At 41.7% G+C, this 26,037-nt stretch overlaps 2 protein-coding genes across 9 annotated transcripts in view; one reads left to right on the top strand and one right to left on the bottom strand.

The window, feature by feature from the left end:
- Positions 1–2,316: 2,316 nt before the first annotated feature.
- On the bottom strand, positions 2,317–24,482 carry MFSD9 (major facilitator superfamily domain containing 9). Of its 5 annotated transcripts, none has more exons than XM_055241368.2 (6): positions 24,222–24,482; positions 20,004–20,091; positions 18,734–18,777; positions 14,552–14,681; positions 11,407–11,616; positions 2,317–6,920 (listed from the first exon to the last, which is right to left on the bottom strand). In XM_055241368.2, exons 1-6 carry the CDS (start codon positions 24,384–24,386, stop codon positions 6,133–6,135), a joined length of 1,425 nt encoding a protein of 474 aa, XP_055097343.1. In that variant the 5' UTR covers positions 24,387–24,482; the 3' UTR covers positions 2,317–6,132. The 5 variants fall into 5 exon arrangements, with proteins under 5 accessions (XP_055097343.1, XP_063472808.1, XP_063472809.1 ...); XM_063616738.1 differs by having other exon boundaries at positions 20,004–20,108; positions 24,108–24,454; XM_063616739.1 differs by having other exon boundaries at positions 24,275–24,380.
- TMEM182 (transmembrane protein 182) overlaps positions 24,445–26,037 on the top strand; it is an 80,965-nt gene continuing 79,372 nt past the window's right edge. Inside the window, exon 1 of one of the 4 annotated variants that reach the window (XM_055241376.2) lies at positions 24,445–24,589. In XM_055241376.2, coding sequence (XP_055097351.1) covers positions 24,587–24,589 — 3 coding nt within the window. In that variant the 5' untranslated portion in view covers positions 24,445–24,586. The remainder of the gene's footprint in view (positions 24,590–26,037) is intronic. The other 3 variants (XM_055241375.2, XM_055241374.2, XM_055241371.2) reach the window with 3 other exon arrangements.

Raw genomic sequence — 26,037 nt, 5'->3', positions numbered from 1 at the left:
TATGGGGAAAATGGTACATACATGAAAACAGAACAGTCCCAGTTTTTATATTTGTGTATGAAACCACTCTCATTTCTGTTGAATGGGATTGTGATGGCTAGAATTCTTGAAAGGTAAGAGCTTCAGAGTATTGAAAATTTCAATTCTATTAATTCCAAATACATATATCTCAGACTGGGCTAACTCTATTACAGTGTAACAGAACGTGATTAGAGGAATAAACATTTTAATTTGTTCATTAATTTTTATATCTAAAAAGGCTCTGCAAAAGGGCTCAAAAATGGTGTATGCTTTTAAATATTAAATACGGCCTCCCCATGCAAACGTAAATAAGTTAATTCCAATTATTGCCTTACCAAATAATTTTTAAAGATTATGCAAAGATGTGTATTAACAAATCAAATTTTAGGTTTCCATGAATACAGTTTGGCATCTGATTAATAAATACTAGATTTGCTACCATAACTATGTCTTACTATCGAACCTTTAGTTTAAGTCCTGACCCTTAGCTAGAAAGTTATTTGGAATGGCAGTAACAGTTCATCATGCTTTCAGTGTTATTCATTCCAAAGAGATGCACAGTGAAGGTACTTTGAAGGTGACCCAAAGAAAATGCTCACCCTTGTCAGTGACGTCACAGACTGGGCCTGACAGATGTTAGGCTTTGAGACGGCCAGGCCTGTGCTTCAGGCTTACAGAACAGACTACTTAAGGCAAACACCTACCTAGTCGCGTACATACAGCCCCACAAGGGTCCAGCCCCATAGTCAGCGGCAGAACACCTTTATTAGGTTTGCCTTGGATATTTCATGTGGTTTCAATTTCATTAAGCAAACTTGGGACAGGTGTAGGTAGGTAAGCTATCAGACCAAAAATTAGTTCTCAGTCTGGATAAGAGGCTGTGTCTCTACTCAAAATGGCATGGAGATTCTTTGGTAAGCCTGAAGGAAGACTGTCTCCTATCCATGTTATAAGTTGCAATCATTAATAGGTATTTTAACCACTTCCCTCCTCTACAGTGGACACTTTGAAAAAAGAACTGTATCAAGTTGTAGTATAAAGACTGATCAAAATACAATTCTTTGTTCAAACAAGATCCTTACAGTTCATTCTTATGCCATGTAAGTTATCAGCAATAACTAACACTCCTTCCTTAATAATTGTCTTCTCCCTGGAAGGAACAGTACAAGCTGTTAAGTCACTTTTAAAAATAAGAATCAGTGGCCAGGCACTGTTGCTCACGCCTGTAACCCTAGCACTCTGGGAGGCAGAGGTGGGCAGATCGCCTGAGGTCAGGAGTTTGAGACCAGCCTGGCCAACATAGTGAAACCCTGTCTCTACTAAAAATACAAAAATTATCTGGGCATGGTGGCGTGTGCCTGTAGACCCAGCAACTCGGGAGGCTGAGGCAGGAGAATTGCTTGAACCCGGAAGCAGAGGTTGCAGTGAGCCAAGACTGTGCCATTGCACTCCAGCCTGAGCGACAGAGTGAGACTCCATCTCATAAATAACATTTCTTATAATATACTGAATCAGGAAAACAGAAGTTTTGCTTTTATTGTTTTAGTAGACAGCTATCTATAAAATGGTGTTTAGATACCTGTTTGAGAAAAATGAGAGATCTGAGTATTTGTGCATCTGCTTAACTAGAAATAAATCCTACTGTGAGATGTTACCTTAAAACTACAGTTGACCCTTCAACAACACAGATTTGAACTATACAGGTCCACTTAAACGGGGATTTTCTTCCATCTCTGCCACCCCTAAGACAGCAAGATCAATCCCTTCTTCTCCTCCTCCCCCTCAGCCTACTCAAAATGAAGGTGACAAGGATGAAGACCCTTATGATCCCATTTCCACTTAATAATATTATTTCTTTTTCTTAACATTTTTTCTCTAGCTACTTCATTGTAAAAATATAGTATATAACATACAAAATACATGTCAATCGACTATTAATATCGTTGGTAGGGCTTCATGTCAACGGTAAGCTATTAGTAGTAAATTTTTAGAGAGTCAAAAGTTACACTCAAATTTTCTACCATTTTGGGGGCTTGGCACTCCTAACCCCTGTGTTGTTCAAGGATCAACTGTCCTCTATTTACTGGCCATCGGTATAAATGTCAGATTACATATATATTTGGTATCTGCATAATGGTTTTAAAAGCCAAAGCCTTGTTTTTACTATTAAGATGTGTCCTAGCATACTGGAGATTACATTTTTCAAAACACTTCTGGATCCTGAATTGAAATATGTGGGAAGACACATCAATAACTTCTAAAAATACAACTTATAAGAAAGAATAAATGATAGTATCTCATTACAATTATAAAGTTTTATTTTTGAAGAAAATTATCATGTGACTGGCAAATTCAAGAAAAAAACATTAGGGCTGAAAAAAAAGTTATTTTAACCCATCAACCTGTCCCAAGAAAAGCTGTGTTACACATCATCATGGCTAAATCTGTGGTAACCCTGTTTTAGAGACTTCTCGAAGGCTACTGGGGGGCAAAGAGGCATGGAGATTCAGTCTCATGGCTTTTATTATGCATTACAAATAAATAGCTGTTTTCTGAATGCAGTTGCCCAAATGCCTAAAATTTTCTCAGACTAGACTGATTCTCACTCCTGATAGATTTCTAAATATCTTATACAAGTGTCTTCAGGAAAAGACGCCAAGCAACCCTTTGAAATTCCTCAAAGCTGCACACTCATCACCTGGGAATTATTCACAACCACTCCTGCGATCACCCTGAGGGCCACAGCCTCTGCCTGCTGTCCCTGTCCTCCCGACCAGCTCTCCCTCAGGGCCCCCCTAAAGTTACTGCCCCAAAGTCCAGACTATTCCTTGGGCCTCCAGTTAATCCTCCTCGCTGCGGCTGGAGAGCTCTTTCTAAAACAGGAGTGTCTTCAGAGCACTCTACCGCAGGAATTCTTCTGTCATTCCCCTTCATCCGTCAATACAATCTCAACCCCTGAGCATGGCAGCCGAATCCATTCTTGATCTAACTCAGTGACTCCCATCTCAAGATGTTCACAGAAACACCTGTGGTGCTTCAGAGTCTGGTTCCTGTGGTCTAAGGCATGCAGCCAGGACACAGAATCAGTGATTCCAGCTCCTTCTGTTGGCCCCAGGTGCAACTCTCGCAGAATTCACTCCCCAAGGGGCCATCCAGCCTGAGTTTGGAGACTTGCAGGTGACTCCTGTGACCAGACACACCCTGTACCTTTTCAGAATGTTATTGATCCCTCTGGACATGAGGGCAGAGGCGTACCTTCCGCTCTATGGAACCCAAATCCTGGAGACCTGTTCCCAAGCAGTTATGCCTGGCAGAGTGTTGGAAAGGGTGACATTTCCGTCACAGACATTTCAGAAAAGTTCGATACTTCTAAAATAAGATTCCATAGAATAGTAAGTTGAACCCTATGAAGATAATTTTGACTTACAAAAATAGCAACTTCATGTAGCTCAACCTGACACTCTGTAAAGGGCTACAGAAGTTACTCAAGAGAATTTAAAAAATGAAACACCACAAATGTTAATTGAGCAGATTTAATTTCCCTGAGATTATATTCCATAAGTGATACAAATACTACCCATTAGACCAGGGGTTTTCAAAGTTTACTGTGCAAAAAGTCAGCTAGGTATCTTATTAAAATGGTCCCCAACACGTCTGAGCTGGAGCTTCAGTGTTCACAGGTCTCACAAGCTCCCAGGTGATGCTGACGCTACTGGTCTCTGGGTCACACTTTAAAGAGGGAGACATTAGATAAAGTAAAAGGAGTCACGAGAAAAGGTGCACCTAAAAAATATCACGTAACAAAATACTAAAGTCACTAGTGGAGAATAACAAACACGTCTCTCTACTCTATATTCTAAGATCAGTCTTTGGTTTTCAATATTTCCATGTGTCTGATTATAAAGACTCATTAAGCTTATGGGCTTTTTAAACTTCAAAAATAAAGTGCTACGATTTTTAAAATGAAAACACGGCTATGAGGGCTTTTAAGAAACTTGCCTATTTCTGAGAGTGAAGGGCAATCTTTGAGATCCAAACTCTTCTGAAATTCTATTTCATTGCATAAACCCTTGATTATTTATTGCCTTTTGAGTCTAATCTCCATGACATTTAGTTTGCTCCTTAAGGGCAAGGCCATTTTATATATTAATAATAGTTTGGTCTCCTCGAAAGCACTTAACATTTACATAAAAGTTAACAATTGTAAAACCTAATCGGAAGTCCATTTTTCCTTGCAGCAAGATAGGAAAAAGAACAATCTTCAAACTAAAACATACTTCCAATTATTTATCACAAATATTTGATTTTACTCCATGACTTCTAAAATACAGAAATGTTTACTGCTTTACAAACAATAAATATTAAAGATATGACAAACTACTGTAGTGTACTAAAATATTTACAATTATGCATGTGTTAAGTTGAAAACAGGCACATCATCCTAGTGGACTAATCCAAGAAAAGTAAAAGGAATTTGAACTTCAACTGTCTGAGAGGAAGCCCATAAGTAACTCTGATTAATACTTGATGTAATCCCAATGGTCATCCTGCCTGGCACAAGTCTCCCTGCAAGGCTATGTTCACCTTCTCTCTGGGCCTCTGCCTCTCGTGGCCCCCTGGGCGCTGTATATGAAACTCCAGTTTAGACAAGAAATGGCACATCAAAATATTTCCCTGTTGATCAACAGAATGCTTGTGTTCGCAGGCGTGAGACTAAAAATAAAGGAAATGATTCTTTTTTTTTTCAGACGGAGTCTCTGTCGCCCAGGCTGGAGTGCAGTGGCGCAATCTCGGCTCACTGCAAGCTCTGCCTCCCAGGTTCATGCCATTTTGCCTCAGCCTCCCGAATAGCTGGGACTACAGGTGCGCGCCACTATGCCCGGCTAATTTTTTTGTATTTTTAGTAGAGACGGGGTTTCACCATGTTAGCCAGGATGGTCTCGATCTCCTGACCTCGTGATTCGCCTGCCTTGGCCTCCCAAAGTGCTGGGATTACAGGCGTGAGCCACCGAGCCCAGCTAGGAAATGATTCTTAACACAAGACACAGTAGCATCAAGTTCTTCTGGTCTGGCAGGACACCTGACCCTTATTCTGCATAAACTGTTCATTTTAAAAGCATTCCTGTGCTTTGGCTTCACCACCGGGTTCTGTCAGCACCAGAAGGATGCAACCCGACTGGAATGCAGGCTTCCAGGAGCAGGCTGGCAAGCCCAGCATCTAGGTGGTTTAGTCCAACTTCAGAGCAAGCTGGGCTCTCAGAGGCAGGGAGCACAGGGAACAGGTCCCAAGGGCCCACTGCTCCATCATGCAGTACAACTGCTGAGAGCTGGGAAAGGTGTAACACATTGTGATTACAAACACAATTTTAAGAGTCCAAATTTAGTTAGCTGTGTAAAAACAGCCAAGCCTCTGTACTTTAATCAAAATCAGTGCAGTCTCAGTGTGGTCTTTTTTACTGCCATGGGGAATCGCCAGCAGTGCTTACAAAACACCACGGATTTCTTGGCCCCACCCAGGACCACTGAATCATCTCTAGGGGTGAGGTCAGTATCTTCTTTTTAAGCAGCTTTGAAAAGCGACAGGCTGGTTCTAATAAACCAGCTTCTTCAGTCTGCAGGATTTTGATAGAAAACTCCCTCCTAGTGTATGGAATTTAACTGGAAACTCATGATCCAGTTGATCAGAATTTGACTGACATGTCACCCTATTGTTCAGTAGGAAAATGTTTGTGGTTTCTTCCCTTCCTCTATGTATCATGTTCTCTTATTCCACCACCACTTCCCTACCCTGTAGCTGGTAGTTTTTTTCCCCTTGAAAATTGTAACCTGATTAGCCCAGGTGGGAAGAAGAGACTTCCAGGTAAACGTTGAGTATGCTCACCTTGGAAAAGCTCTGCTCCAGTCTTAACCTTCCCACGAGCTGCTGTGACTTCTGACCATCCTGCAGGCATGGCTGCATGGCCAAGAGCTGACCTGGAAGCCCAACAGCTCACACCCACCTGGAAATATTTCCCTTCCACCCCAACCCTTTCCAAAGCGCCCTTCTCATTATGGCCTCCGGCCCTCATTCAACCACCTCAGATTTTTTTGCTTTATGTTGTCCAAATCCATCTACTCACTTTTTAATTTACTATTCCCATCACCACTAGAGTGTGGCTTGTTTAGAGACATTATGAAAATGGCCACTAAGGCTAACGCAGCGCCCAGACTGGGGGGGCCACAAGGGCTGACCTCCTGGGCAACCCCCGAGAGGAGCGGGGCGACGATGCGGCCCACCGCAGTCACAGACTGCCCCACGCCAATGAGGGTGCCGCTGGCCTGGGCCCCGCCCACGGTCAGCTGGAGGTCCGTAATGCACGTCCTGCCGATGGCAGTGGAGAAGGACAGGAGAGTGGAGGAGAGGACAACTGCACCCATGGTGGGGGCCAAGGAGTACAGCAGCAGCAGTATGCAGGTGAGTATGCTGGAATGCAGCAGTAGTGCCTGCGAGTTGTGCTTGTACAGCCGTAGGATCGGCCCTAGGGCAAGGCCGGCCACGGCCCCCAGCATGCTGCTGTAACTGATGAGGTAGCCTGTCACCTTGGGCCGCACCCCAAAGCGTTCCTCCAGGGCCAGGACAAAGTTACTGTAGTACAGCATGACTGCCATGGCCATCAGCAAGCGCACCAGAAATATGTCCCACATTTCGGAAAACAGCAGGTTCTTCATGTTCCGCAAGGCCAACACTACTTCAACCCAGGGCCGGGCAGCCTTCTTGCTGGCCCTGGCTCCGCGGCTGGTGGCTGCCTCCTGTACTGCGTCATGGCTCCTTCCCAACAGCACATGGGTCTTTCGCAATGGCAGGCCCTTCTCTGTACTGCCCGGTTTTGCTTCCCTCCATGGAAAGAACCAAACGAGACCTGTTAAAATGGCATGAGATCCGTTAAAGCATCTGAATGCACTGAATCCATACACTACCTCCTTGGGGAAGGGACAATTATTTGTGTTAAATTACTAATCTATATTTTGGTACTAAATTTACTAGTCTATATTTTTGTATCTAATCTTTCACCATTTCTATGGCTTTATTCTGACATCAGGATTCTGGCAAAAGACTCTTCGCCTTTAAAAAAGAACACCATGATACCTACGAAGTACTCACTGCTTTCTCCCAGCTCAAAAGCCTATGATAGTATTCTACATCTCATCATTTCATATCTGAATTGTTATAAATTTAAATTCTTCCCTTATTAACTTTCTAATTCTCTGCCTATTCATTATCTGTCTGTCCACCTAACATCCATCCATCTTTCCAACCATCTAGACATCCAATATTCATGGAGTGCTTCTTAAGTGCTAAACATAGAAATATATTAACACAGACAAGGCCTCTGAAAATACTGTGCTCAAGACACTAAAACCTAAAAAGGGGTTCAGATAAGAAAAGAGGCAACCAGATTGCAATATAAGGGCCATGCTGGGGCAAGTGCAGGCTGCCACGTATGTGACGGCCTGCCTTGGCTTGACCGATGGGCAGGGACAGCTTGGCCAACTCTCCCTGGGAAGCACCTGCTTGGATCTGCCCCAGGTCAGGGTCATCTAGTGCTTGTGCAGGTCACACCTGCAAAACCTCAGGGGGCACCATTCTCATAGACCACAACATACACAACCTTACGCAGTGGCTCTAACCGCCACTCAGACAATCCCACCTCTGTCCTCATAGGACTAGCACATTCTTGCCTGTTGGTCTCTTGCCAATCCATGCCCAAAAGTGTTCTTAAAACTGAATTCAAACTTGCTATTCTAGGACACCCTTCCAAACTCTATCCTACTGTTTTTCAAGTGCTAAAGAGCACTTAAAAGTTCAACTCAGACCTGTGGCTATTCAGTGCTGCTTCACGTTGTTTTCAGCAACTTCATTTGTGTGTCATTTCTCCAAATATTGTATAAGTGCTTCAGCCGTAGACAAATTTACAACAGAAAACCAAACACATGAGAACGTGGATGTGGACTTTTAATAATTAAATCTTAAAAGGGCCCTTGAACATTACACAGAATATTGATAAAAATGTGAAAGAATTATTGATGATGAACTAAAAAAGAATTAAAATAATAAAAATGATGATGATGATGACAACTAACTTCTATTGAGTGCTTACTACAAGCAATCCACCCACCTACCCATCCATCTGTCCAGCCTTCCAATATTCACAGAGTTCGTAAGTGTGAAATGCTAAGAAAATATTAACAAACAAGACAAGGTCTATGCAATCCTACCTCAGGCTCTGGGGTAAGCTGCTTGTATGCAGAACCTCTTACAGTTCTCATAACAAGGCTATGTGTTTTGTCACCCCATTTTATAGATGAAAAAACGGGAGACAATTTGCCCAAGGGTCACACTAAAAACTGGCAAAGCACGGATTTGAACCTCAGTCTGTCAGACTCCAGAGTTTTGAGTTCCTAACCATAAGAACAGAAATCACAATGAAAAGGCTTTCTCAGGCAAAGTGGTGGATCAGAGGAGGATATAAGAAGCTAACGGAGTAAAAGTGTTGAGGAAAACAGCTATAGTCACTCGGGGGTAAAGGATGGCAAGACTGGGATGAGAAAGCACAATATCATGTTCACTGCACTGAATGGCCAAAGCCCTGGGTGGGACAGTGTGTGCTGCCTAGCCAGGTCCTCCTCCCTCTCCTCCTCTGCTATTCTGTTGGCCCCAGCCTGCCTATCCTCAAGTTTCTTATGTTGGAAAAACAAGTCCCTCTTCCTTGAAGCCATTGTAGTTGGGAACACTTGCAGTGGAATGTTTTCCTAACTGCTTGGACCCATTTATAGGCTTAAGATAGGGCAACATATTAAATGGCACTATTGTTGAAGGATCCAAAATAGAATTCCATAACCAATTTCTTTGTTATATGCTGACTTTCAATTTTGAGTGATACCACATTCATGTACCTTCCTTTATATGTGAAGATACCTGGTCACATCAACGAAGCATGTGTTTGAGACTTTTATCTAGGTTTATGTGAATCCATCAGGCTACCCCTCCTGATTCAAGTTACAGGCTAAGTAAATTCCTGGCAAAAAATCATAATATATTTCTTTGAGGACTGAGAATAAGCTCATGAACTTTGCTTCCTGGGTCTGACATCCTAACCCAATATGGAAATCATCATGCAAAAGAGAACCTTGAATATGAAGATTCAAAAAGCTGCAGTAAAGTACAATATCATTAAATGTAAGGAAAACTGCCTAGCATGAATTCTCGTTTATGAAGTTATTTATCCAAGGGCCAGCCATGCACCACTCTCTAAGTGAAGAAGATGAAAGACATTTTAAGCAACTAGCCCTGCATCCAAGGAGCTCATAGTACTGTGCGTGTGTGTGTGTGTCTGTGTGTATGTGTATATGTATGTCTTTATTTGAGACAGGATCTCACTCTGTCACCCAGGCTAGAATGCTGTGGTGTGATAATGGCTCACTGTAGCTTTGACCTCCTGGGCTCAAACAATCCTCCTGCCTCAGCCTCTCGAGGATCTGGGACTACAGGTATGTGTCACCATGCCTAGCTAATTAAAAAAAAAAATTTTTGTAGACAGGGTCTCACTGTCTTTCCCAGGCTGGTCTTGAACTCCTGGGCTCAAGCAATCCTCCCGCTTCAGCCTCCCAGAGTGCTGAGATTACAGGCATGAGCCACTGCACCCGGCCCAGTGTGTATTCTGCACAGGGGTGATAGCAGTGAGTAAATCTGACAACATCTCTTTCCTCATAGAGTCTGCCTACTGATTTGGGGGAACAAACAGAATGTAAGCAGTAAAACAAATTAATAACATAATTTCAAGAATGCTATGAAGAAAATTAAGCTATTTTAGACAGAATGGTCAGAGAAGGCCTAAGGAAGCAGATACTTCAGTCTTGAATGATGAAAAGAGAGCCAATAACAGACGTGGGATGAATGTGGCAGGTAGAGGACAGGCCTGGTACAATGCCCTCCTATGGGAATGTGCTTGGCATACATACGGTAGACCAGAAAGCCAGCGTGGCCAGAATGTATGGAGGAAGGCAGAGAGAGGGGCAGGGTCTACCCATCACCTACCACTGTGCCAGCTGTGAGGCATGTGCATTATCGTGATGGAAACAACTGGGGGTCTATAGCAGGAGATTGCATAGTCTTTCTTTCTTACTTCCATAATTGTATTTAAATTTATATTAAATACATTAAAAATAAAAGATTTCCCTTTTAAATTGCAACTAAAATATGTATCATGCAGAAGAATAAAATTAATCCCTTCCTCACATCACATTACAAAAATCAACTTAAATAGATTAAAGATAAAAATCAACTTGAAATGGATTAAAGACAAACATAAGACCTAAAACTGTAAAAGAAGGTAGAAGCTTCTTGAAATTGACCTTGGCAATAATTTCTTAGGTATAACAACAAAACCAATCCAAAAATAGACAAATGGAACTACCTGAAACTAAAAAGCTTCTGCACAGCAATGGAGACAAATCAGCAAAGTGAAAAGGCAACCTGGAAATAATCTGCAAAGCAAAAAGTAACCTGCACAGTGGATATGATTTGCAAATCATACATCTGATAAAGAGTTAATATCCAAACTATACAAGGCACCCCTTCAACTCAACAGCAAAAAAAAAAACAAAAAAAACAACAACAACAAAACACCAAGTATAAAAATGGGCAAAAAATCTGAATAGACATTTCTCCAAGGAGTGGCTGATGGAAAAACAAAAGGTGTTCAATGTTACTAATCATCAGGGAAATTCAAATCAAAACCACAATGAAAAATCACCTCGCACATGTTAGGAGGGCTAATACAGACATATTTTTAAAAGGTAAGTGTTAATGAGGATGTGGAGAAAAGAGAACTCTTGGGCTGGGCGTGGTGGCTCATGCCTGTAATCCCAGCACTTTGGGAGGGGGAGGTGGTGGATCGCATGAGGTCGGGAGTTCGAGACCAACCTGACCAACATGGAGAAACCCCGTCTCTACCAAAAATACAAAATTAACCGGGTATGGTGGCACATGCCTGTAATCCCAGCTACTCAGGAGGCTGAGGCAGGAGAATCACTTGAACCCGGGACAGGGAGGTTGCGGTGAGCTGAGATCACGTCATTGTACTCCAGCCTGGCCAACAAGAGCAAAACCTGGTCTCAAAAAAAAAAAAAAAATAGAAAAGAGAACTCTTGCACACCGTGGGTGGGAATGTAAACTGGTACTGGCCACTATGGAAAACACTAGGGGGGTTCCTCAAAATGACTTTTGTTTTTGGACGATGAGTCTGTCTATTCTGATAAAAACGAATTGCAAAAGAAATAAGAGAAAAGTAGGTAGACTGGTCAGTATGAATACACAAAACAACCTTCTCATGATTGTCAACTTACCAGCATTGAGAATGAAGACCAAAAAGCAGATGAAGGCTGTGAGATAAAACCCATCCTCTAATTCAGTGAGATAGCCACCGACCACGGGGCCCAAGATGAAGCCCACACTGGAGGCTGTGTTGAAGTGTCCGATTACAAGCGGCCTTTCCTTCTCTGGAACCATATCAGAAAGTAGAGCCCTTGAGATGGAGAGAGTGTGTTTAAAAATACCTGCAAGGGGATGAGAAACACGCTCTGTAACTTTTTCCAGACCATAAGTATCTCACTTATGATCCTGTGCTTAACCTGTATCCCTGATGGAGTTCTGATCTCCAGTTTCTTTGGAAGGCAGCTATCCTCACCACTATACCACCAAGGCATCTGATCTTTTTCTTTGAACCTCTGAGGTCTGCTGGATCCATCCCACTTTGGACTCCTGGCCTCGCACTCTGATCCTAGTTAGTCACCTTATCTCTGGCAACCAAGTCCCTTAGCCCTCAGCTTGGCTACCTCCTGTCATGACCTCCGAAGTGTCTCCCAGTTACCCAGGTGCATTTCAATGATGGCTTCCATAAAGCGAGTTTTCATTCTTTACACATTAACTCACTGAGCCAATATTTACTGCATGCCTACTCTATGGTCAGCCCTAATCTTAACCCTGAGGATAAACCAAGGAACAGAGAAACAGAGCTGGGGAGAGGACAAGGAGTGAGTAGAAATTTGATAGTACCATCATTGAACCAATACCAATGGATTTTCTACCAGTAAGAGGCCTGTGAATTTGTTGAACAAATTGAATGCTGTGATATAACTTTTAATAAGAAATTAAAGTGACAACTATACTCCTCATATCTCTGCAGATGGATTTGACTCCTATGTCCCCAGACACCCATGTGCAGAACAACCATACTTGCAAACATGCTAACAGATTCTGGTAACCAGCGGCCCACTATTTTGAGTAACACATAGTAGAAACTGAATAAATGCGGCTGGCGGATCTGCGTGAATCACTCAAGTGTGATGTGACACAGCGTTTCTCCGTGATCTCCTGTGGGCAGTCTCACTCTGCACATCACTGTGCTGCCACTGAGTGCTTCAACACACTCGTCCTACTAATCTATTCCTAGCTCTGCCTCAAAAGTAGTGTGGTTGTATGCCTGACAGCCAGCCTTTTTGGAAAGCAAGTATAAATCTCTTTTGGAATTAGGTAGATGGATTCTCCCTAGACCTGTTTCCTTAAATGTCAGAGAGGACTAGGCCAGAACATGATTTCCATAGGTCTCGCAGGAATTCTATGATTCTTTTTGAAATTGTATTGATGTCAAGTTCACTTTACATACATGAGGGATGAGGACTGTGGTAAGAGTATCCCATGAACAACCCAGCCTAAGCTTCTCTTGTCTTTCAGAGGTTGGGGTGCTGGACTGAGTGGAATGGAAAACGAGGCGTCCGACTCAGGCACTTAAACCTCAGGCATTGACTTGAAGTCAGTGGTTCATTTTTAGGACACAAGGATCTGAATCCACAACTGACTTTGTGAAGCAGAACCCTGTGAAGCACCCCCTAGCTTGCTCCTGTTCACAGACCACTAAACACTGTGGAGGTTACATGGGCAAGGAGGAGTTTTTATGTATAGCTCTCATTTGTGAAGATCATAGTGACAGTTCACATAAGAGAACTCTCACTACTTAAGCTCAGGCTCATTTCCTATTAAATAAAACATTTTAATCCTCCCCACAAATCTCAATGCATTTTGTAACAACTCTACGTTCTTATTCCTCTTCCCCATCTGCTTCTTTAGAATTATGAACAGTACATACCACGTAATGGTGGAGTGTGTTATACTATAGAAAGACATGCTGCCCACCAAGGACAATAAACTCAACACCAGATGCACATACAATGGCTATCACTTGGATTTTGTGTGGTACTGGGGTTTGTAAAGACAACTGACCACATTTAAGCAAAGACCTTCATAAAGCATTTATCTAGTCAACAAAAAGGCATGGTTAAGAATGTTGGGGGCTGAACTCTGCAGACTTTCAGAGTAAATGAACAAAGTATATATTCCACAGAAATGGTGTGGAAATCCTAGGTGAGTCAGCTTATCATCATGTCTATGTTAAAATGAGTTATCTGATGCGCTATTTATTTGGGGAGTCAGTTAAAAGCAAGCAGTTTAACAAAACTCAGGATGGTGCCCAGTGCCCCTGACTTGTCCAGTGGGGTAGCAAAGCCTGCCAGTGCTCTGACAGGTACAGTAAGAGAGACACTGAAACTCCTCTAATTGCTAAGAACAGCAAAGAGAGAACAAAGAGCTTCTACAGGAATAATCTACCCACCAAGCGCTACCCTGCATTCACAGGAGGTGTTTCAAAAAATGGACAAAATAAAAGCTAGTTCAAAATGTTAAAAACAGTCCAGACCAGCCTGGAAACAGCAAACTTGCCCACGAGCTGCTATATCACAATCCCAGTGTCCCCCCTAATTGACAGTCAGATAGAAGGAGGCCACAGGAAAGCTAAAGAGGTGAATCCCAATTTGATGTCAGGAAGCCCAGTTACAAAACTACAGGCTCACCAAGGGAGAGAACAGGAACCTCAGTGCTGGCGAAGACACATAATAAATTCTTACTGAATGATGTAGAGCAAGATCAACAGGAGGGAGATAAGTCCCAATACAGTAGTGTGATCATTCACACTGACAGGCTCTGAGGGGCAAGGGGCTCTGTCAAGTACAATTCCAGGTTTGGTCAAGATAGCAGAGGGCCTGACCCGTGCTAAATGTTCAAAATCTTCAATGGCCAGCAGCTGCTGGTGTCAGTTACAGTCACAACTGCTACTGTAATTAGCACTTTATGTAAGTGCTAATCAAAGAGACAATGTCCAGCAGGAATAGGCTTTAGACATAGACATAGACAAACACACACACACACACACACACACACACACACACACACACACGCACAGGCCAGCATTTCTGCCTGTTAGAATTCCCACATTTGGGAAGCCTCAGAGACTTGCCAGGCACGGCTCCCTTCTGAACACTCTTTAAGCAAGTAAGGATGTTGAGCAAGACCACAGACGTGGCCCAGGAGGAAGCCTGCCATTTCACATATTGAGGTTCTGGGGAAGCTATGTTTGAAAAAAAAAAAAAAGTCACTCACCTGCCGGGACTCTAGCCAGGACAAACAGAAACACATTGGTGGCTGCTCCGAGAAGGAGATAGCCCAGGGCACTGAGTAGAATGCATGCCAGCAAGGAAGACCGTCTTCCCACTACATCGCTCCAGCAGCCCTGAGGAAAGCAAGAAAAAGCCCTTTGGCACCATCCACAGTAACAACTACTACCATGCAAATGACCAAAACAAAGTGACCAGGGGAAAACAGTAGAAGATTCAGTGTCAGATCCTCAGATGCTCAGTTCCATGATGCCATCTGTCAGAGTAAGTTATTTTCTCTGATCTTCACACACAGTGAATGGAAAAACACAACAAAGTATTTTTCTTTGTCCAAAAACAAACAAACAAAAAAGTCTGATGATCTAGTAGCTAAAGGCAGGAGAGATGGTAAAGTATAATTTATAAAGCCTCAACATTGTCTCCATTCTCATTACTTTATAAAACTATACTCTTCAGATACCATGTACATTTTTTAAAAATTTAGAAAATACTGAAAAACAAAATGACCAATATAAAAATACCTCATGATCCCAAATGTACCTATATTTTAACAAAATGGTCATACAATATGCTCTATTTTGTGACTTGCTTTTTAACTTAATATGACTTAAGCATCATTCCATGTTATTAAAACTTTGCCTTTGTTACCATTTTAATCATATTCCTTATTCCAGTACATACCAATATTTAACAAATAGTTGTTAGATTTTTGCTCTTTAAAAATTTGTCAAAAATATAAATAATGCACAATAAGCATCTTCATAGCAAATTCTCCACAGATACCCTTAAAAATTCCCTTAGAACAAACCCCTAGAATTGGAGTTGTTCCAATTCTATGCAGGCATATTTTTTTTAGGCATTTTCCATATACTGACCAATTACTCTCTGGAAAGATTTGTAATCCCATCTATACTGTAATTAGAACGGTAACAGTCTCCATTTCCCTGTATTTCAACCAGCACTGTTACTGTCAATGTTTAAAATCTACAGATTTGTTAAGCAGCATCTTTTAAAATTATGTTTGCCTTTTTTCCTGATAATTCTTTAAAAATTTGTGTACTATTTGCATTTTCTCTTGAGAGAGGCAAATAAGGCAGCATTTCTGCCCCCTTAGAATTCCCACATTTGGGAAGCCTCAGAAACCTGCCCGGCGTAGCTTCCTTCTGAACACTCTATGCAAGTAAGGATGTTGAGCAAGACCACAGAGGTGGCCCAGGAGGAAGCCTGCCATTTCACATACTGATGTTCTGGGTGAAGCTATGTTTGAAAAAAAAGTCACTGCCTTAAAACAACAATTACTAAACACTACACTATCAATGGAGCACTGTGTAAAAGGGTTAAGAAACAGGGTCCCCCGTGCTGCGTGAAACCCTGGATGACCCCCAGTTCCAGTACAATGGGCTGGTCTCCATTAGTCCCGGCTGGGAGGTGACTGAGGCTGGTTCCTGCGTCCCTCCTTCCTCAGTGATGTTCCACAACCATTCCTCACTCTCTCCACTAACCATGGAAGGAAATCTCAGCAGGCCAATCCTCCATGCCAATTGCCAAGTGTACTTGTTCATGCCCTCTCCCCATTTTTATTGACATGTTTATCTTTTTCTTAAGGACCCAAAAGATCCCTTTACATAAGAATGTAAACTTCCTCTATAAAATATTTTTAAGGTAAATCTTCCAAAATACTGTCATCTTCCTATAGGTGTCTTCAATCCTACTCCTCAATTTTCATTTCAATGAATTTTAGAAATTCCCCATACTCTTTTGATCTGGGGAAAGGGTCACTGGCCTCCTTGTATTCACAGGACAGTGGTCTAATCTGGGAGTTACACCCTGGCCCTGAGCCTGGCTGTCTGGGCTCAATGCTGAACTCATCATTCCTTCCACCATGACCTTGGACATATGAGCTAACCTCTCTATGCCTCAGTCTCTCTACCTGTAAAAGAAGAATAATAGTAATATCTGCCTCAGAGATTATCTTCCCCACTCAACACTTTCTGTGTGCTTAATATAAAATGAGTCATTAAAGACTCACAACCATCCTTTGAGGCTGGTTATTATAAGGATTAGAGGAAATAAAGTTCTCAAAACAGGGCCTGACACATAGGTACTTAATAAATGGATCATTTTTTATTAAAATACATTTATTTAAAAACAGTAGCCAAATATGACAGAATATACTTTTTCTTTATAAAGATTTGTTCTCAAAATTAAAAGTTTTTTGGTAAACTTTATAATTAAAATACATGCTTACAAAAGTATGGGTTAAAAAGGAAATTTTAACTAGGAATTTATGTATCTTAAGGCTTTCTAAGAAAGGTTTTCATTAAATTTCAGCTAAAAGACATATGAATGTTCTGTGTAAGTACAAACATAAAACAACAAAGGAAAATCTAAAAAAAGGGTAGAGTCATAGTTAGCAATAAAAATTTACATTCATAAAGTGCTAACTATTGCCAGGTGCTCTGATAAGTAAGAGTATAAAAAAATTAAGCAAGTAAGCCTGGTCTATATCTCAGGAAGACCAGAGTCCAGGAAGAGAAAACATTTAAAGAATTAACATACACTGTGACCTAATAGCTCTAACAGATACACACATCAGATATTTTGGGAGTGAGTTTACAAATAAAGAGAAAAGGTGTTTACTAAGATGTAACTCAAACTTTTCTCTCACAAGAAAGAACATGAAATATGACATTCTGCTTGACAAGCAAGTGCATTGCTCTCCTGTACAATCTGATAACTCTAGTTACGCATTTACCATTTTATATTAAGGCAATGACAGATGACTCTTAGAAAAAAAATAATATGGGCTTAGACTCTAAATACTGAGATTAGGTGGCTTAGTTAAATTAACCTATGTGGGTCTTAATTGGTCTTAATTTCCTCCTATATAAAAGAAAGATACCAAACTAATTTGCTGGGTCACTATAAAGTTTAAATGAGGCTAAAACTATTATTGTAATGGAAATCTAATATATGAAATACTTCAATAAATCAGGAAGTAGCTGTTTACTTATTTAAGAATTTATTACGGAATCTGACTGAATTTCTTTTAAAAATATATTTTACAAAGAAGCAACTCTTGGGAAACATAAGTACACTTTGTGTTCATTAAATATGAGACCCCCAGGCCAGCTATTGAGACCAAAGTCACTACTGATCAATTGTGAGACTAAACAGACTATTCTACTGAACCGCCTGAACCACTGGACACTGAGGTCTTCAGACCAGAGTGATCACAGTAGACAGCACAGGGAGAGAGAAGGGGACATCAGGTAAGGTCTCTGAAATTCAAACAACTGAGTGGTCAGAAGTAGGGCAGTGACAAGGTCACCACTGAAAATGTGTTTCTTTTTATTTCTTAGAAACAGGGTCTTGCTATGTTGCCCAGGCTAGACTTGAATACCTGGGCTCAAGCGATCCTCCAACCTTAGCCTCCTGAGTAGCTGGAACAGTAGGTGCCAGCCACCATGCCTGGCCACCTCTGGATCTTTCTACTCCATGCTGCAGATATACAATCAGCCAATCCAAATGTCCCCTTTTGTCTATACACTTAAGTCTTACAAAAAAGCTTTTATTTAGTTCAAAATACACAACTTTAAATAGAATAGCAGAAATATAAATGGATTTGATTACTGTCAATGAAGTGAAATAAATAATAAAATTGGTAATAACTTTTTTTTTTTTTTTTGAGATGGAGTCTTGCTCTGTTGCCCAGGCTGGAATGCAGTGGTGTGATCTCGGCTCACTGCAAGCTCCGCCTCCCAGCTTCACACCATTCTCCTGCCTCAGCCTCCTGAGTAGCTGGGACTACAGGTGCCCACCACCATGCCCGGCTAATTTTTTTTTTTTTTTTTTAGTAGAGACGGGGTTTCACCGTGTTAGTCAGGATGGTCTCGATCTCCTGACCTCGTGATCCACCCGCCTCAGCCTCCCAAAGTGTTGGGATTACAGGCATGAGCCACTGCGCCCAGCCTAAAATTGGTAATAACTTTTGTTTACATTCTTTTTGTCTGTAAAAAGCAGGGAATTATAGGAAGAACGTATTACAATTTAAAGGTGTTCTCATCCCAAATCTATCACTTTTTGATAAACTTCAAGTCCCCAATTTTACTACATCTGTGATGGATGAGACACGTGATTATGTTTTACCAAATGAAAGATAACTTACCACCAACGTGCTAGAAAAGAGTTGCAAAATGCCATAGGAGGAGCCTGTAAAAAACAAACCAATAACAATAAAATCAGCTAGACCTATCACAAAAATGGATTAATGTGATAACAATTACACAGAAACCAACAGAAAAACATTAGGGTAAGATACCGTTTTGTTTTAAATTATCTCACATCTTTTTTTTTCTACTTGGAAAAATGGAAGTAATACAATTTCTAACAAAAGGTTTTCAAAAAATTGACAGTAAACAGAAGAGAGAATAAAGGCAAAAGGTGACGTTATGGATGCTGTATGATTGTCCTTCCATCATATGAGATTGTGTAGCTTCAACTTATGAAACAGCAGAGAGAGTACTCAGGGGAATAGAAATTTAAATTCTGAAAAAAGCCTACTAAGCCTTAAAATCTTAACATTGTCTCTTATGTTTCTAATGTGTAATGGTTTTATAAAATGATTTAATTTTATAAAGAACTTGTATGTTTTTTTAGAGTTCTTTTACCTCCATTATCATGTAACATGCCCCATCTGCTTTTCCCAAAAACCTTCACACTGCTGGGTGGTCCAGTGTTATTCCAAGTACATTTGTCGAGGGAAATACAAATCACAGCATGGACCACGATTTAACAACTATTATGTACAAGACTGTCCACAAACACTTGCTTGTTTGGCTTGTGAATGATCAAGAGCTGTTAGTCTCAACAATTTCTCATTAGTTAGCACAGTCCTAAGCCCTGCTGTCTCTTGCCTTTTTGGTAAATCAATGACTTCTGAATGGAATTTTTATGCTGCACAGGCAGAGAAATCCTACAATCTCTATGATGTGTTGGTGACAGTGCGAGAAGCTTGCAACTAATTGGCTAATGTTCACCCAAACCCTTTCCCACAAGATGTAATTTCTGTAGATTATGTTTCCCTGGTCTCTCACATTAGGTTAAGGGTTCCTGTAGGCAGGAGTCCATATGTACATACCCTTCTACACACACGGCCAGTTCCTTGCAGAGGCTGCATAAGTACCTGTTGCCACTAGTGGCATGGGACTTGGTTATAGTGCTCAAACCTCAAAATCTCTCTGAACATAGGTCGTCTAGAAAAAAAGGAATTGCATTTGCTATAGGGTAATATTTTAAAATATTCTGGAAATTTGTTTTATCTCATTTCCCACTTACCTTTGGATAATATTTGGCTACAAGATTGAATTGTTTTCAGGTACCTGGTTCAGAGGATTTAAAATTCAGTGCTCTAAAAATGAACAGTATCGACCACTCACCTACTATTCCAGCAACTGTTGGACTTGCTCCAAGGGACTTGACATGAAGGCTCAATAAAGGTACAACCATGCTGACACCAAACAAATCCTAAAACAAAATAAATGCTGGACTCAAATTAGTATTTTTCAAACTAGTAAACCTAAAATTTTAAACTAATTTAAAAAATAAAACCAGTATCTAAAATTTTAAATGTAAGAAATCATAATTGGATTCCGTAGCATGCCATACAAATCCGTTGCCACTTGCAAATGCCTGGATTAGTCTGACCTGGGATCCGTTTTAACTTGACACTCAAGGAGGATATGCTACAGAAGTTCCTCAAACAAAACAGACAAAAAACCCCATATTTTCTGTGGATAAGTCATAAGAAAAAATGCAGTCATAATTTGTATTCATTGGTGAACCAGCACTTGCTTAAAAATATGTTTCCTTCTGGAGTTGGTGAAAGTGGCTAATGTTCTAGGACCTGTGTTTTATAAGCTTATAAAATAATACCTGAGAAGAAAGGCTTAGTAAAGCAGGAAGGAAAAAGCTGCTGCACTGGGGAAAGGCCAGTGTTTTGCAGCTAAGTCATAGAAAGTGAATGGGCTTTGGGGTCAGGCAGACATTTCTCAATTCCAGCTCCATCACTTACTAAACGTGTGTTTTTGGAAAGTTACTTAGTTACCAAGCTTCCGTGCTGTCATCTGCAAAGGGTAGAACAGTAATACCTGCCTGGTAGGAATACGATGAGCATTAAGTGGCACAATGCTTGAGAAAGGCCTGATAAAACAATGTAAGCTCCAACATGTCTTCTCCCTTCTTCAGTTCTGGTGATAAGTACAGGTCCTTTTTGCCTTTTTGCTAGGTATTCTGAGTTAATAGACAGACTGTCAACTTTTCCTTTAATTTCATTCTTATTCTCACTTCACTAGGTTACCTGCTACAGTTGGTTTAGTGGGAGAAAAAACATTGCACACACAGTTTTCATTATATTTGACCTGAATTCCTTCTTTCGTAAACCTGGTTAGTTGGAAAGAACAAACTCACACGAAATGTGTATTTTCCTTGAGCTCAGAGTTAATCTTTTGTTCCCCCTTCCCTGTCCTGGTAGCTGTGCATTCATATAACTATAGATACATATATTTCCATATACTCTTTTCAGTGGGCCTTTTCCATGGTTACATCTTTAGATGACCCTGTTATCTAATATCAAGTGACTATAATTAGCTCTTAAAATTACATTACCAGAGGGATGGTTTATTATTTCAATATTGCGATTACTTAAAATTTCCTTTGGGTCTGAGTCCATTTCTTTTGGGCTTTGCTGTCAGTTGCATCTCATCAGCCCACTGATGTTTATACATTTAAAAGACTCAAAATGTACCAGCCACCAACTGAATCTTCTAGATCTTTCAGAAAAGGAAACTATGAAAAATACAGACTCAAAAGCAATAACTGATGACTGGTATTACTTTAGCACTTGGTGAGTCTGAAAAATACTATATTCTTCCAAGGAGACTGGCCACTGAATCTTTCCTCTCAGGAAGTTCTGTTCGAAAATTGTCTTCTCCTTAACTATAAAAGGCAACTCCTTTCTGCTTCTGAATCCATAGCTTCTTCAAAATCACTGCATTTGGCAGCTGGTCATGTGCATGTAACCACTTATAAAAAGATCATGTCAGAAGGGGCCACTTAAACTTTCACTGAACATCAACATTTTTCAATAAAAGTTGATGAATATGTACACTCAAAAGTTTCAGGACTCTTTTCAAGGTAGGAACCCCAGTAATTACTGATTACTAGACTATCTCAACAAAAATGAATTATCATCTGAATAAAGCTGATGGGATGGAAAACAAATCTCACCAAGTATCTGGAGGAAAAAAGTGGTTGAAATAATAGATCTCATCACCATCTAAGCACCCTAAACAAAATGGGCCTCAAGGGTCATCTTGGTCTTCCCTCCTAAACAAATTAATACCTGGAAGTACGGATAACTGCTAAAGCAGAACAATTTGGCAAATGACTTCTCTAATCTTGTTCCCTTCCTCTCCCATTCAGAAACCATTTGTCCAAGAATCTTAGAGGTCTCTACATCCCTAAATATGTCAAAAAAAATAACTAAATTATGTATAATACTCCTTAGATGTTACCTAACAATCATCTGTTAGGTAGCTTTATGTGACTTTCATATAAAGCTTCATATATTTTAATTGTTTACAATATTTTCCATTAAAAAAAATCCCTACTCTTTCAACTTTTGGGAAACCATAAACTTTTCCCTTAAGATACGAGACACCTAATGGTTCTCTTGAATACATTATTAAAGTTATTAAAATTCTGTATCAGGCTTGCTAGATTAGACTTGCCAAATACACAGCCTAAAGAAAACATATGAGAAATTGTGAATATTCAAATCTGTATCGGAAGGCTGACCTTAACAAATGATCTGCGAATTGCTTTGTTTTATTCTCATACTAAAACTATTTTGAATTCTGAGTCAAATTCTCTGAACCCTAGTCTGGACTTTCCAGGTAAGGGCTCAAATGTTTTCATCTGGCTGAACCAGCCCAAGTGCCTTCCGAGATAGGACAGCAGTAGCTTGGGACCCACATCTAAAAAGGCTGGATGTCAGCCAAGTCCTCTCCAACAACCACGCGTAATCACTGGTTGTGAATTCTAGGTGCCTAGACTGAAAAGCAGAATAAGCATCCCCATGCTGAGAATGAACTAACAGATTAAAGGAATAGTGGTCAGAAGGAGTGCCAGTCTCTGAAGTCAAAGGCATGGAGCTGGAGGGTGGGTCCTGCAATGGCCTAAAGGCAGAGAAATCCTCTGTAAAAAGCCACCCTCCCTGAAGGCCTTGTGCTTCTGGGCTTGCAGCAATTTGGTGAACATACTTTCATGGTGATCTTAACTATTAACTCAACATAGAGTTGCTACCAACTGAACACCTTGCATGGAGGTGGGGGCATGGAGACTGCATGAAACTGGGAGAAGTGGTGGTCTTGATCTGCATCTGGGCAGAAAACGACGACTCCCTGCCAGGGCCCAGTGCCATCAGATACTATCTTCAAGGCCTCAAAGGCAGCCTTCTCCCATTGACACTTATCTCAGCTCCCTTGCCCTCAAGATACTGGATTAGCTCACACCGAGGGCTGAATCAGGCCTAGCCTTGGAAAGGGAGGAGTGCAGAGGTGGATCTAGGGTTCTTGCAGATAATGGCCCACAAACTACCAGCATCAGCTTACTTGTAAGACTAAATTCTTCGGTGGCAGAACTGTGGATTACAATAGTGAAGCTCTGCAGCACCTGCCACATGGCAGGTGTTCAGAAATGCCATGAATCAGCTTACTAAACTTTCCATTCTACGTGGGAAATTAGCACTCAGGGAGCAAACCAGGACACGCGCGCACGCACACACACACACACACACACACATATAAACACACACACCATGATGAAACCAACCTTCATTGTGCAATGCACACCCTTTGTCCAAAGGTAGATGGGTACAATTCACTCTGATCTGCATTTTTAAACATTCAAGTCAACCAAGAGCTCTAGTGGAAATGCACCCAATTCTGTACAAGTGGGATCATCAACAGCGGCTTCTCCAGCCTGGTCTGGTAAAAAAAAAAAAAGCAAACCACAGGCACACACAGCATGATGAAACCAAACCTACGCTGTGCAATGCGCAGTTTGTCGAAAGGCAGATGAGTAAAATTCACTCTGATCTGCATTTTTTAATGTTTAAGTCAGCCAAGAATCCTAGTGAAAATGTGCCTAAATCTGTCCAAGCGGGGTCATCAACAGCGGCTTCCCCTGCCTGTTCTGGTAAAAAGGCTTGGGTGTCCCTACCTCATCAGCAGCCGCGCAGCAGCTGGGCTTTTCCAAGCTTGCCCACACCCCTGTTCTCCGCCCTGCAAAAGCTGCACCTGTCACAGCATTTAACACCTGGTCACACCTGAGGCTGGTACCAGGGCTTCTCAAAAGGCAGGGAAGGGAAGAGGTTCCGCGAACCGGGTGCAAGAGAACGCGCGCGGGGCAATAAAGCAGTGTGGCCAGATGCAGACTGAAGTGGGGCAAGAGGAGAGCTTGATAGGTAGTGAGGCACTCACCAGGCAGACTGCGGGTTCCCACTCCCTGAGAGCTCCCCGGGAGTTCCAAGAACCGCCTGGGTCCCGAGGCCCGAACAGTCAGCACTTGCTCCCAGCCCCCACGCTCTCACTCACCAAGAAGCCCACCAAGTAGAGACAGAGCAGGAAGCGGCGGGCTCGGACCGCACCGGAGTCGGCAGCCTCCGCCTCGGTTCCTATCTTCCGCTCCTGTTTTCGCTCTGCGGTCTCCGAGACCAGCCTCGGGGCCGAGTTCATGTCCCAGTGACCCCCCAGCTCCATACCCGCGCCGACCGGGGGTCGGACGCAGCAGCAGCCGCGGACCGACCCCGGGAGCCCAGTCCCGCCCCGAGCGGAAGCAGGAGGCGCGCGCCTGCGCAGAGAGAGGGGGCGGGTGCTACCTGGCAGCTCCGCGGGTGCGTGGCCGGTGCTGGCTGGGAGTTCTGGTCCCAGGCAAGGTGGGGACTGGGTACATCATCAACATGGTAAGCACGCACCAGTTTGTGATGATAATGATGATGCTTTTTGTTTCCTCTGGGTACGGACCCTGCTGCCCCTATCGTTGGAGGACAGGAGGGAATTGTAATGAGCTTCACTTCCTCCTATGGGGTTATCCTAGGAGGTGACCAACTCCAGCTTGAAGATCCACAGACCCTGGCCACCAGTTAGTTGTGACAGACCTGGAATACGTTAACGTGGCTCTCCAAGCTTTCGTTTACCTATTTAAAAAGCAGTAGGAAATAATGTAGGCCATCTTCTAGAGGTGTGAGAATTCTACATATGCTTCTTAAGATCTTTTCTGGTGCAGTGCAATGTGAACAAACCATAGATGGTCTATGCCTGAGTTGAGGTTACAGTCTCATGGAGTAAAAATAATAAGCACGCAGTAAATAAGCATAAATAAAAATACTAAACATGCAATGAAAAAGCATACAATAAGTAAAATAATATGGTGATAAATAATATAAAGAAGCACGGTCTTGATGTGGAAAGTAATGAAGTGGGGAGTGAGCTACTTTAGAAAAGCAGTTTGGAGGAGGTGACATGTAAGCTGAGAAGAGTGGAAAGAAGATATGTGTGGCTGAAACTTCCTCATCAAACTGAGAGGTCAGCAGGAGTGCAGACCATTTAGGACCCAGAAGGCCATGACAGAGATTTGGGGTTTATTTTGAGTGCAACGAAAGGAATTAAGTGAGTGCATGACACCAAAAGATGCTTTTAAATTACTTAGCAAAGCCCATGACACATGGTAAGTAATAAATATTAACAATAGTGACTAGCCCCTCTTTTCTTTAGAACTTGTTATTTATTCCTCTTTCACTATGGGATCAAGAAGAGTCTGACATTTTACTGAGATTTTGCTCAAAATCTCAATTTACTTGTGTAGGTTGCTAAATTCTGAGATCTGTTAAATTCAGTGTTGCAAGGTTTCTCATGGGAGGGGGCACTGAACAGGGAGGAGTGGAATACTGATACTTAGAATTAAGACATATAATTGAATCCAGGTGAAACTGTCAATCTTGAACCCCCAAGTTATTCTGAGACTCCTTTGCAGGAGAATTAGTTTGCTCTCCTATAGCTGAGGAAACTAGTCTTTTTGTGCTTGAAATTTTGTGAAGAACTCATCTGGGAAAGGCTCCTTGAAGGGGCTGCTCATGTTAACCCATTAAAACCACTCACTGTGGCTACTAAATACATAGCTAGGGTGAAATTTTAGCATGCTCTGGTGACAGGTACGCATTATAACCTAGGAGGACATCTCATACACACCAAAAGACTTTGAAGTCTTAGCCAAGTGCAGTGGCTCACACCTGTAATCCCAGCACTTTGGGAGGCCAAGGTGGGTGGATCATGAGGTCAAGAGATTGAGACCATCCTGGCCAATATGATGAAACCCCATCTCTACTAAAAATACAAAAATTAGCTGGCGTGG

The sequence above is a fragment of the Symphalangus syndactylus genome, chromosome 14, assembly GCF_028878055.3.
Source record: "Symphalangus syndactylus isolate Jambi chromosome 14, NHGRI_mSymSyn1-v2.1_pri, whole genome shotgun sequence".
Classification (NCBI taxonomy): domain Eukaryota; kingdom Metazoa; phylum Chordata; class Mammalia; order Primates; family Hylobatidae; genus Symphalangus; species Symphalangus syndactylus.
This window is presented reverse-complemented; position numbering and strand designations above follow the sequence as displayed.

Bases quoted from the DNA above. Each gene is read 5' to 3' on its own strand.
- MFSD9 (XM_055241368.2), bottom strand. From the start codon at position 24,386: ATGGAGCTGGGGGGTCACTGGGACATGAACTCGGCCCCGAGGCTGGTC. The intron at 18,778-20,003 runs GTGAGTGGTCGA...TGTTTTTTACAG, and splicing joins AACAGTTGCTGGAATAGTAG to GCTCCTCCTATGGCATTTTG. The intron at 14,682-18,733 runs GTAAGTTATCTT...TGCTTTCCTCAG, and splicing joins TCTTTTCTAGCACGTTGGTG to GGCTGCTGGAGCGATGTAGT.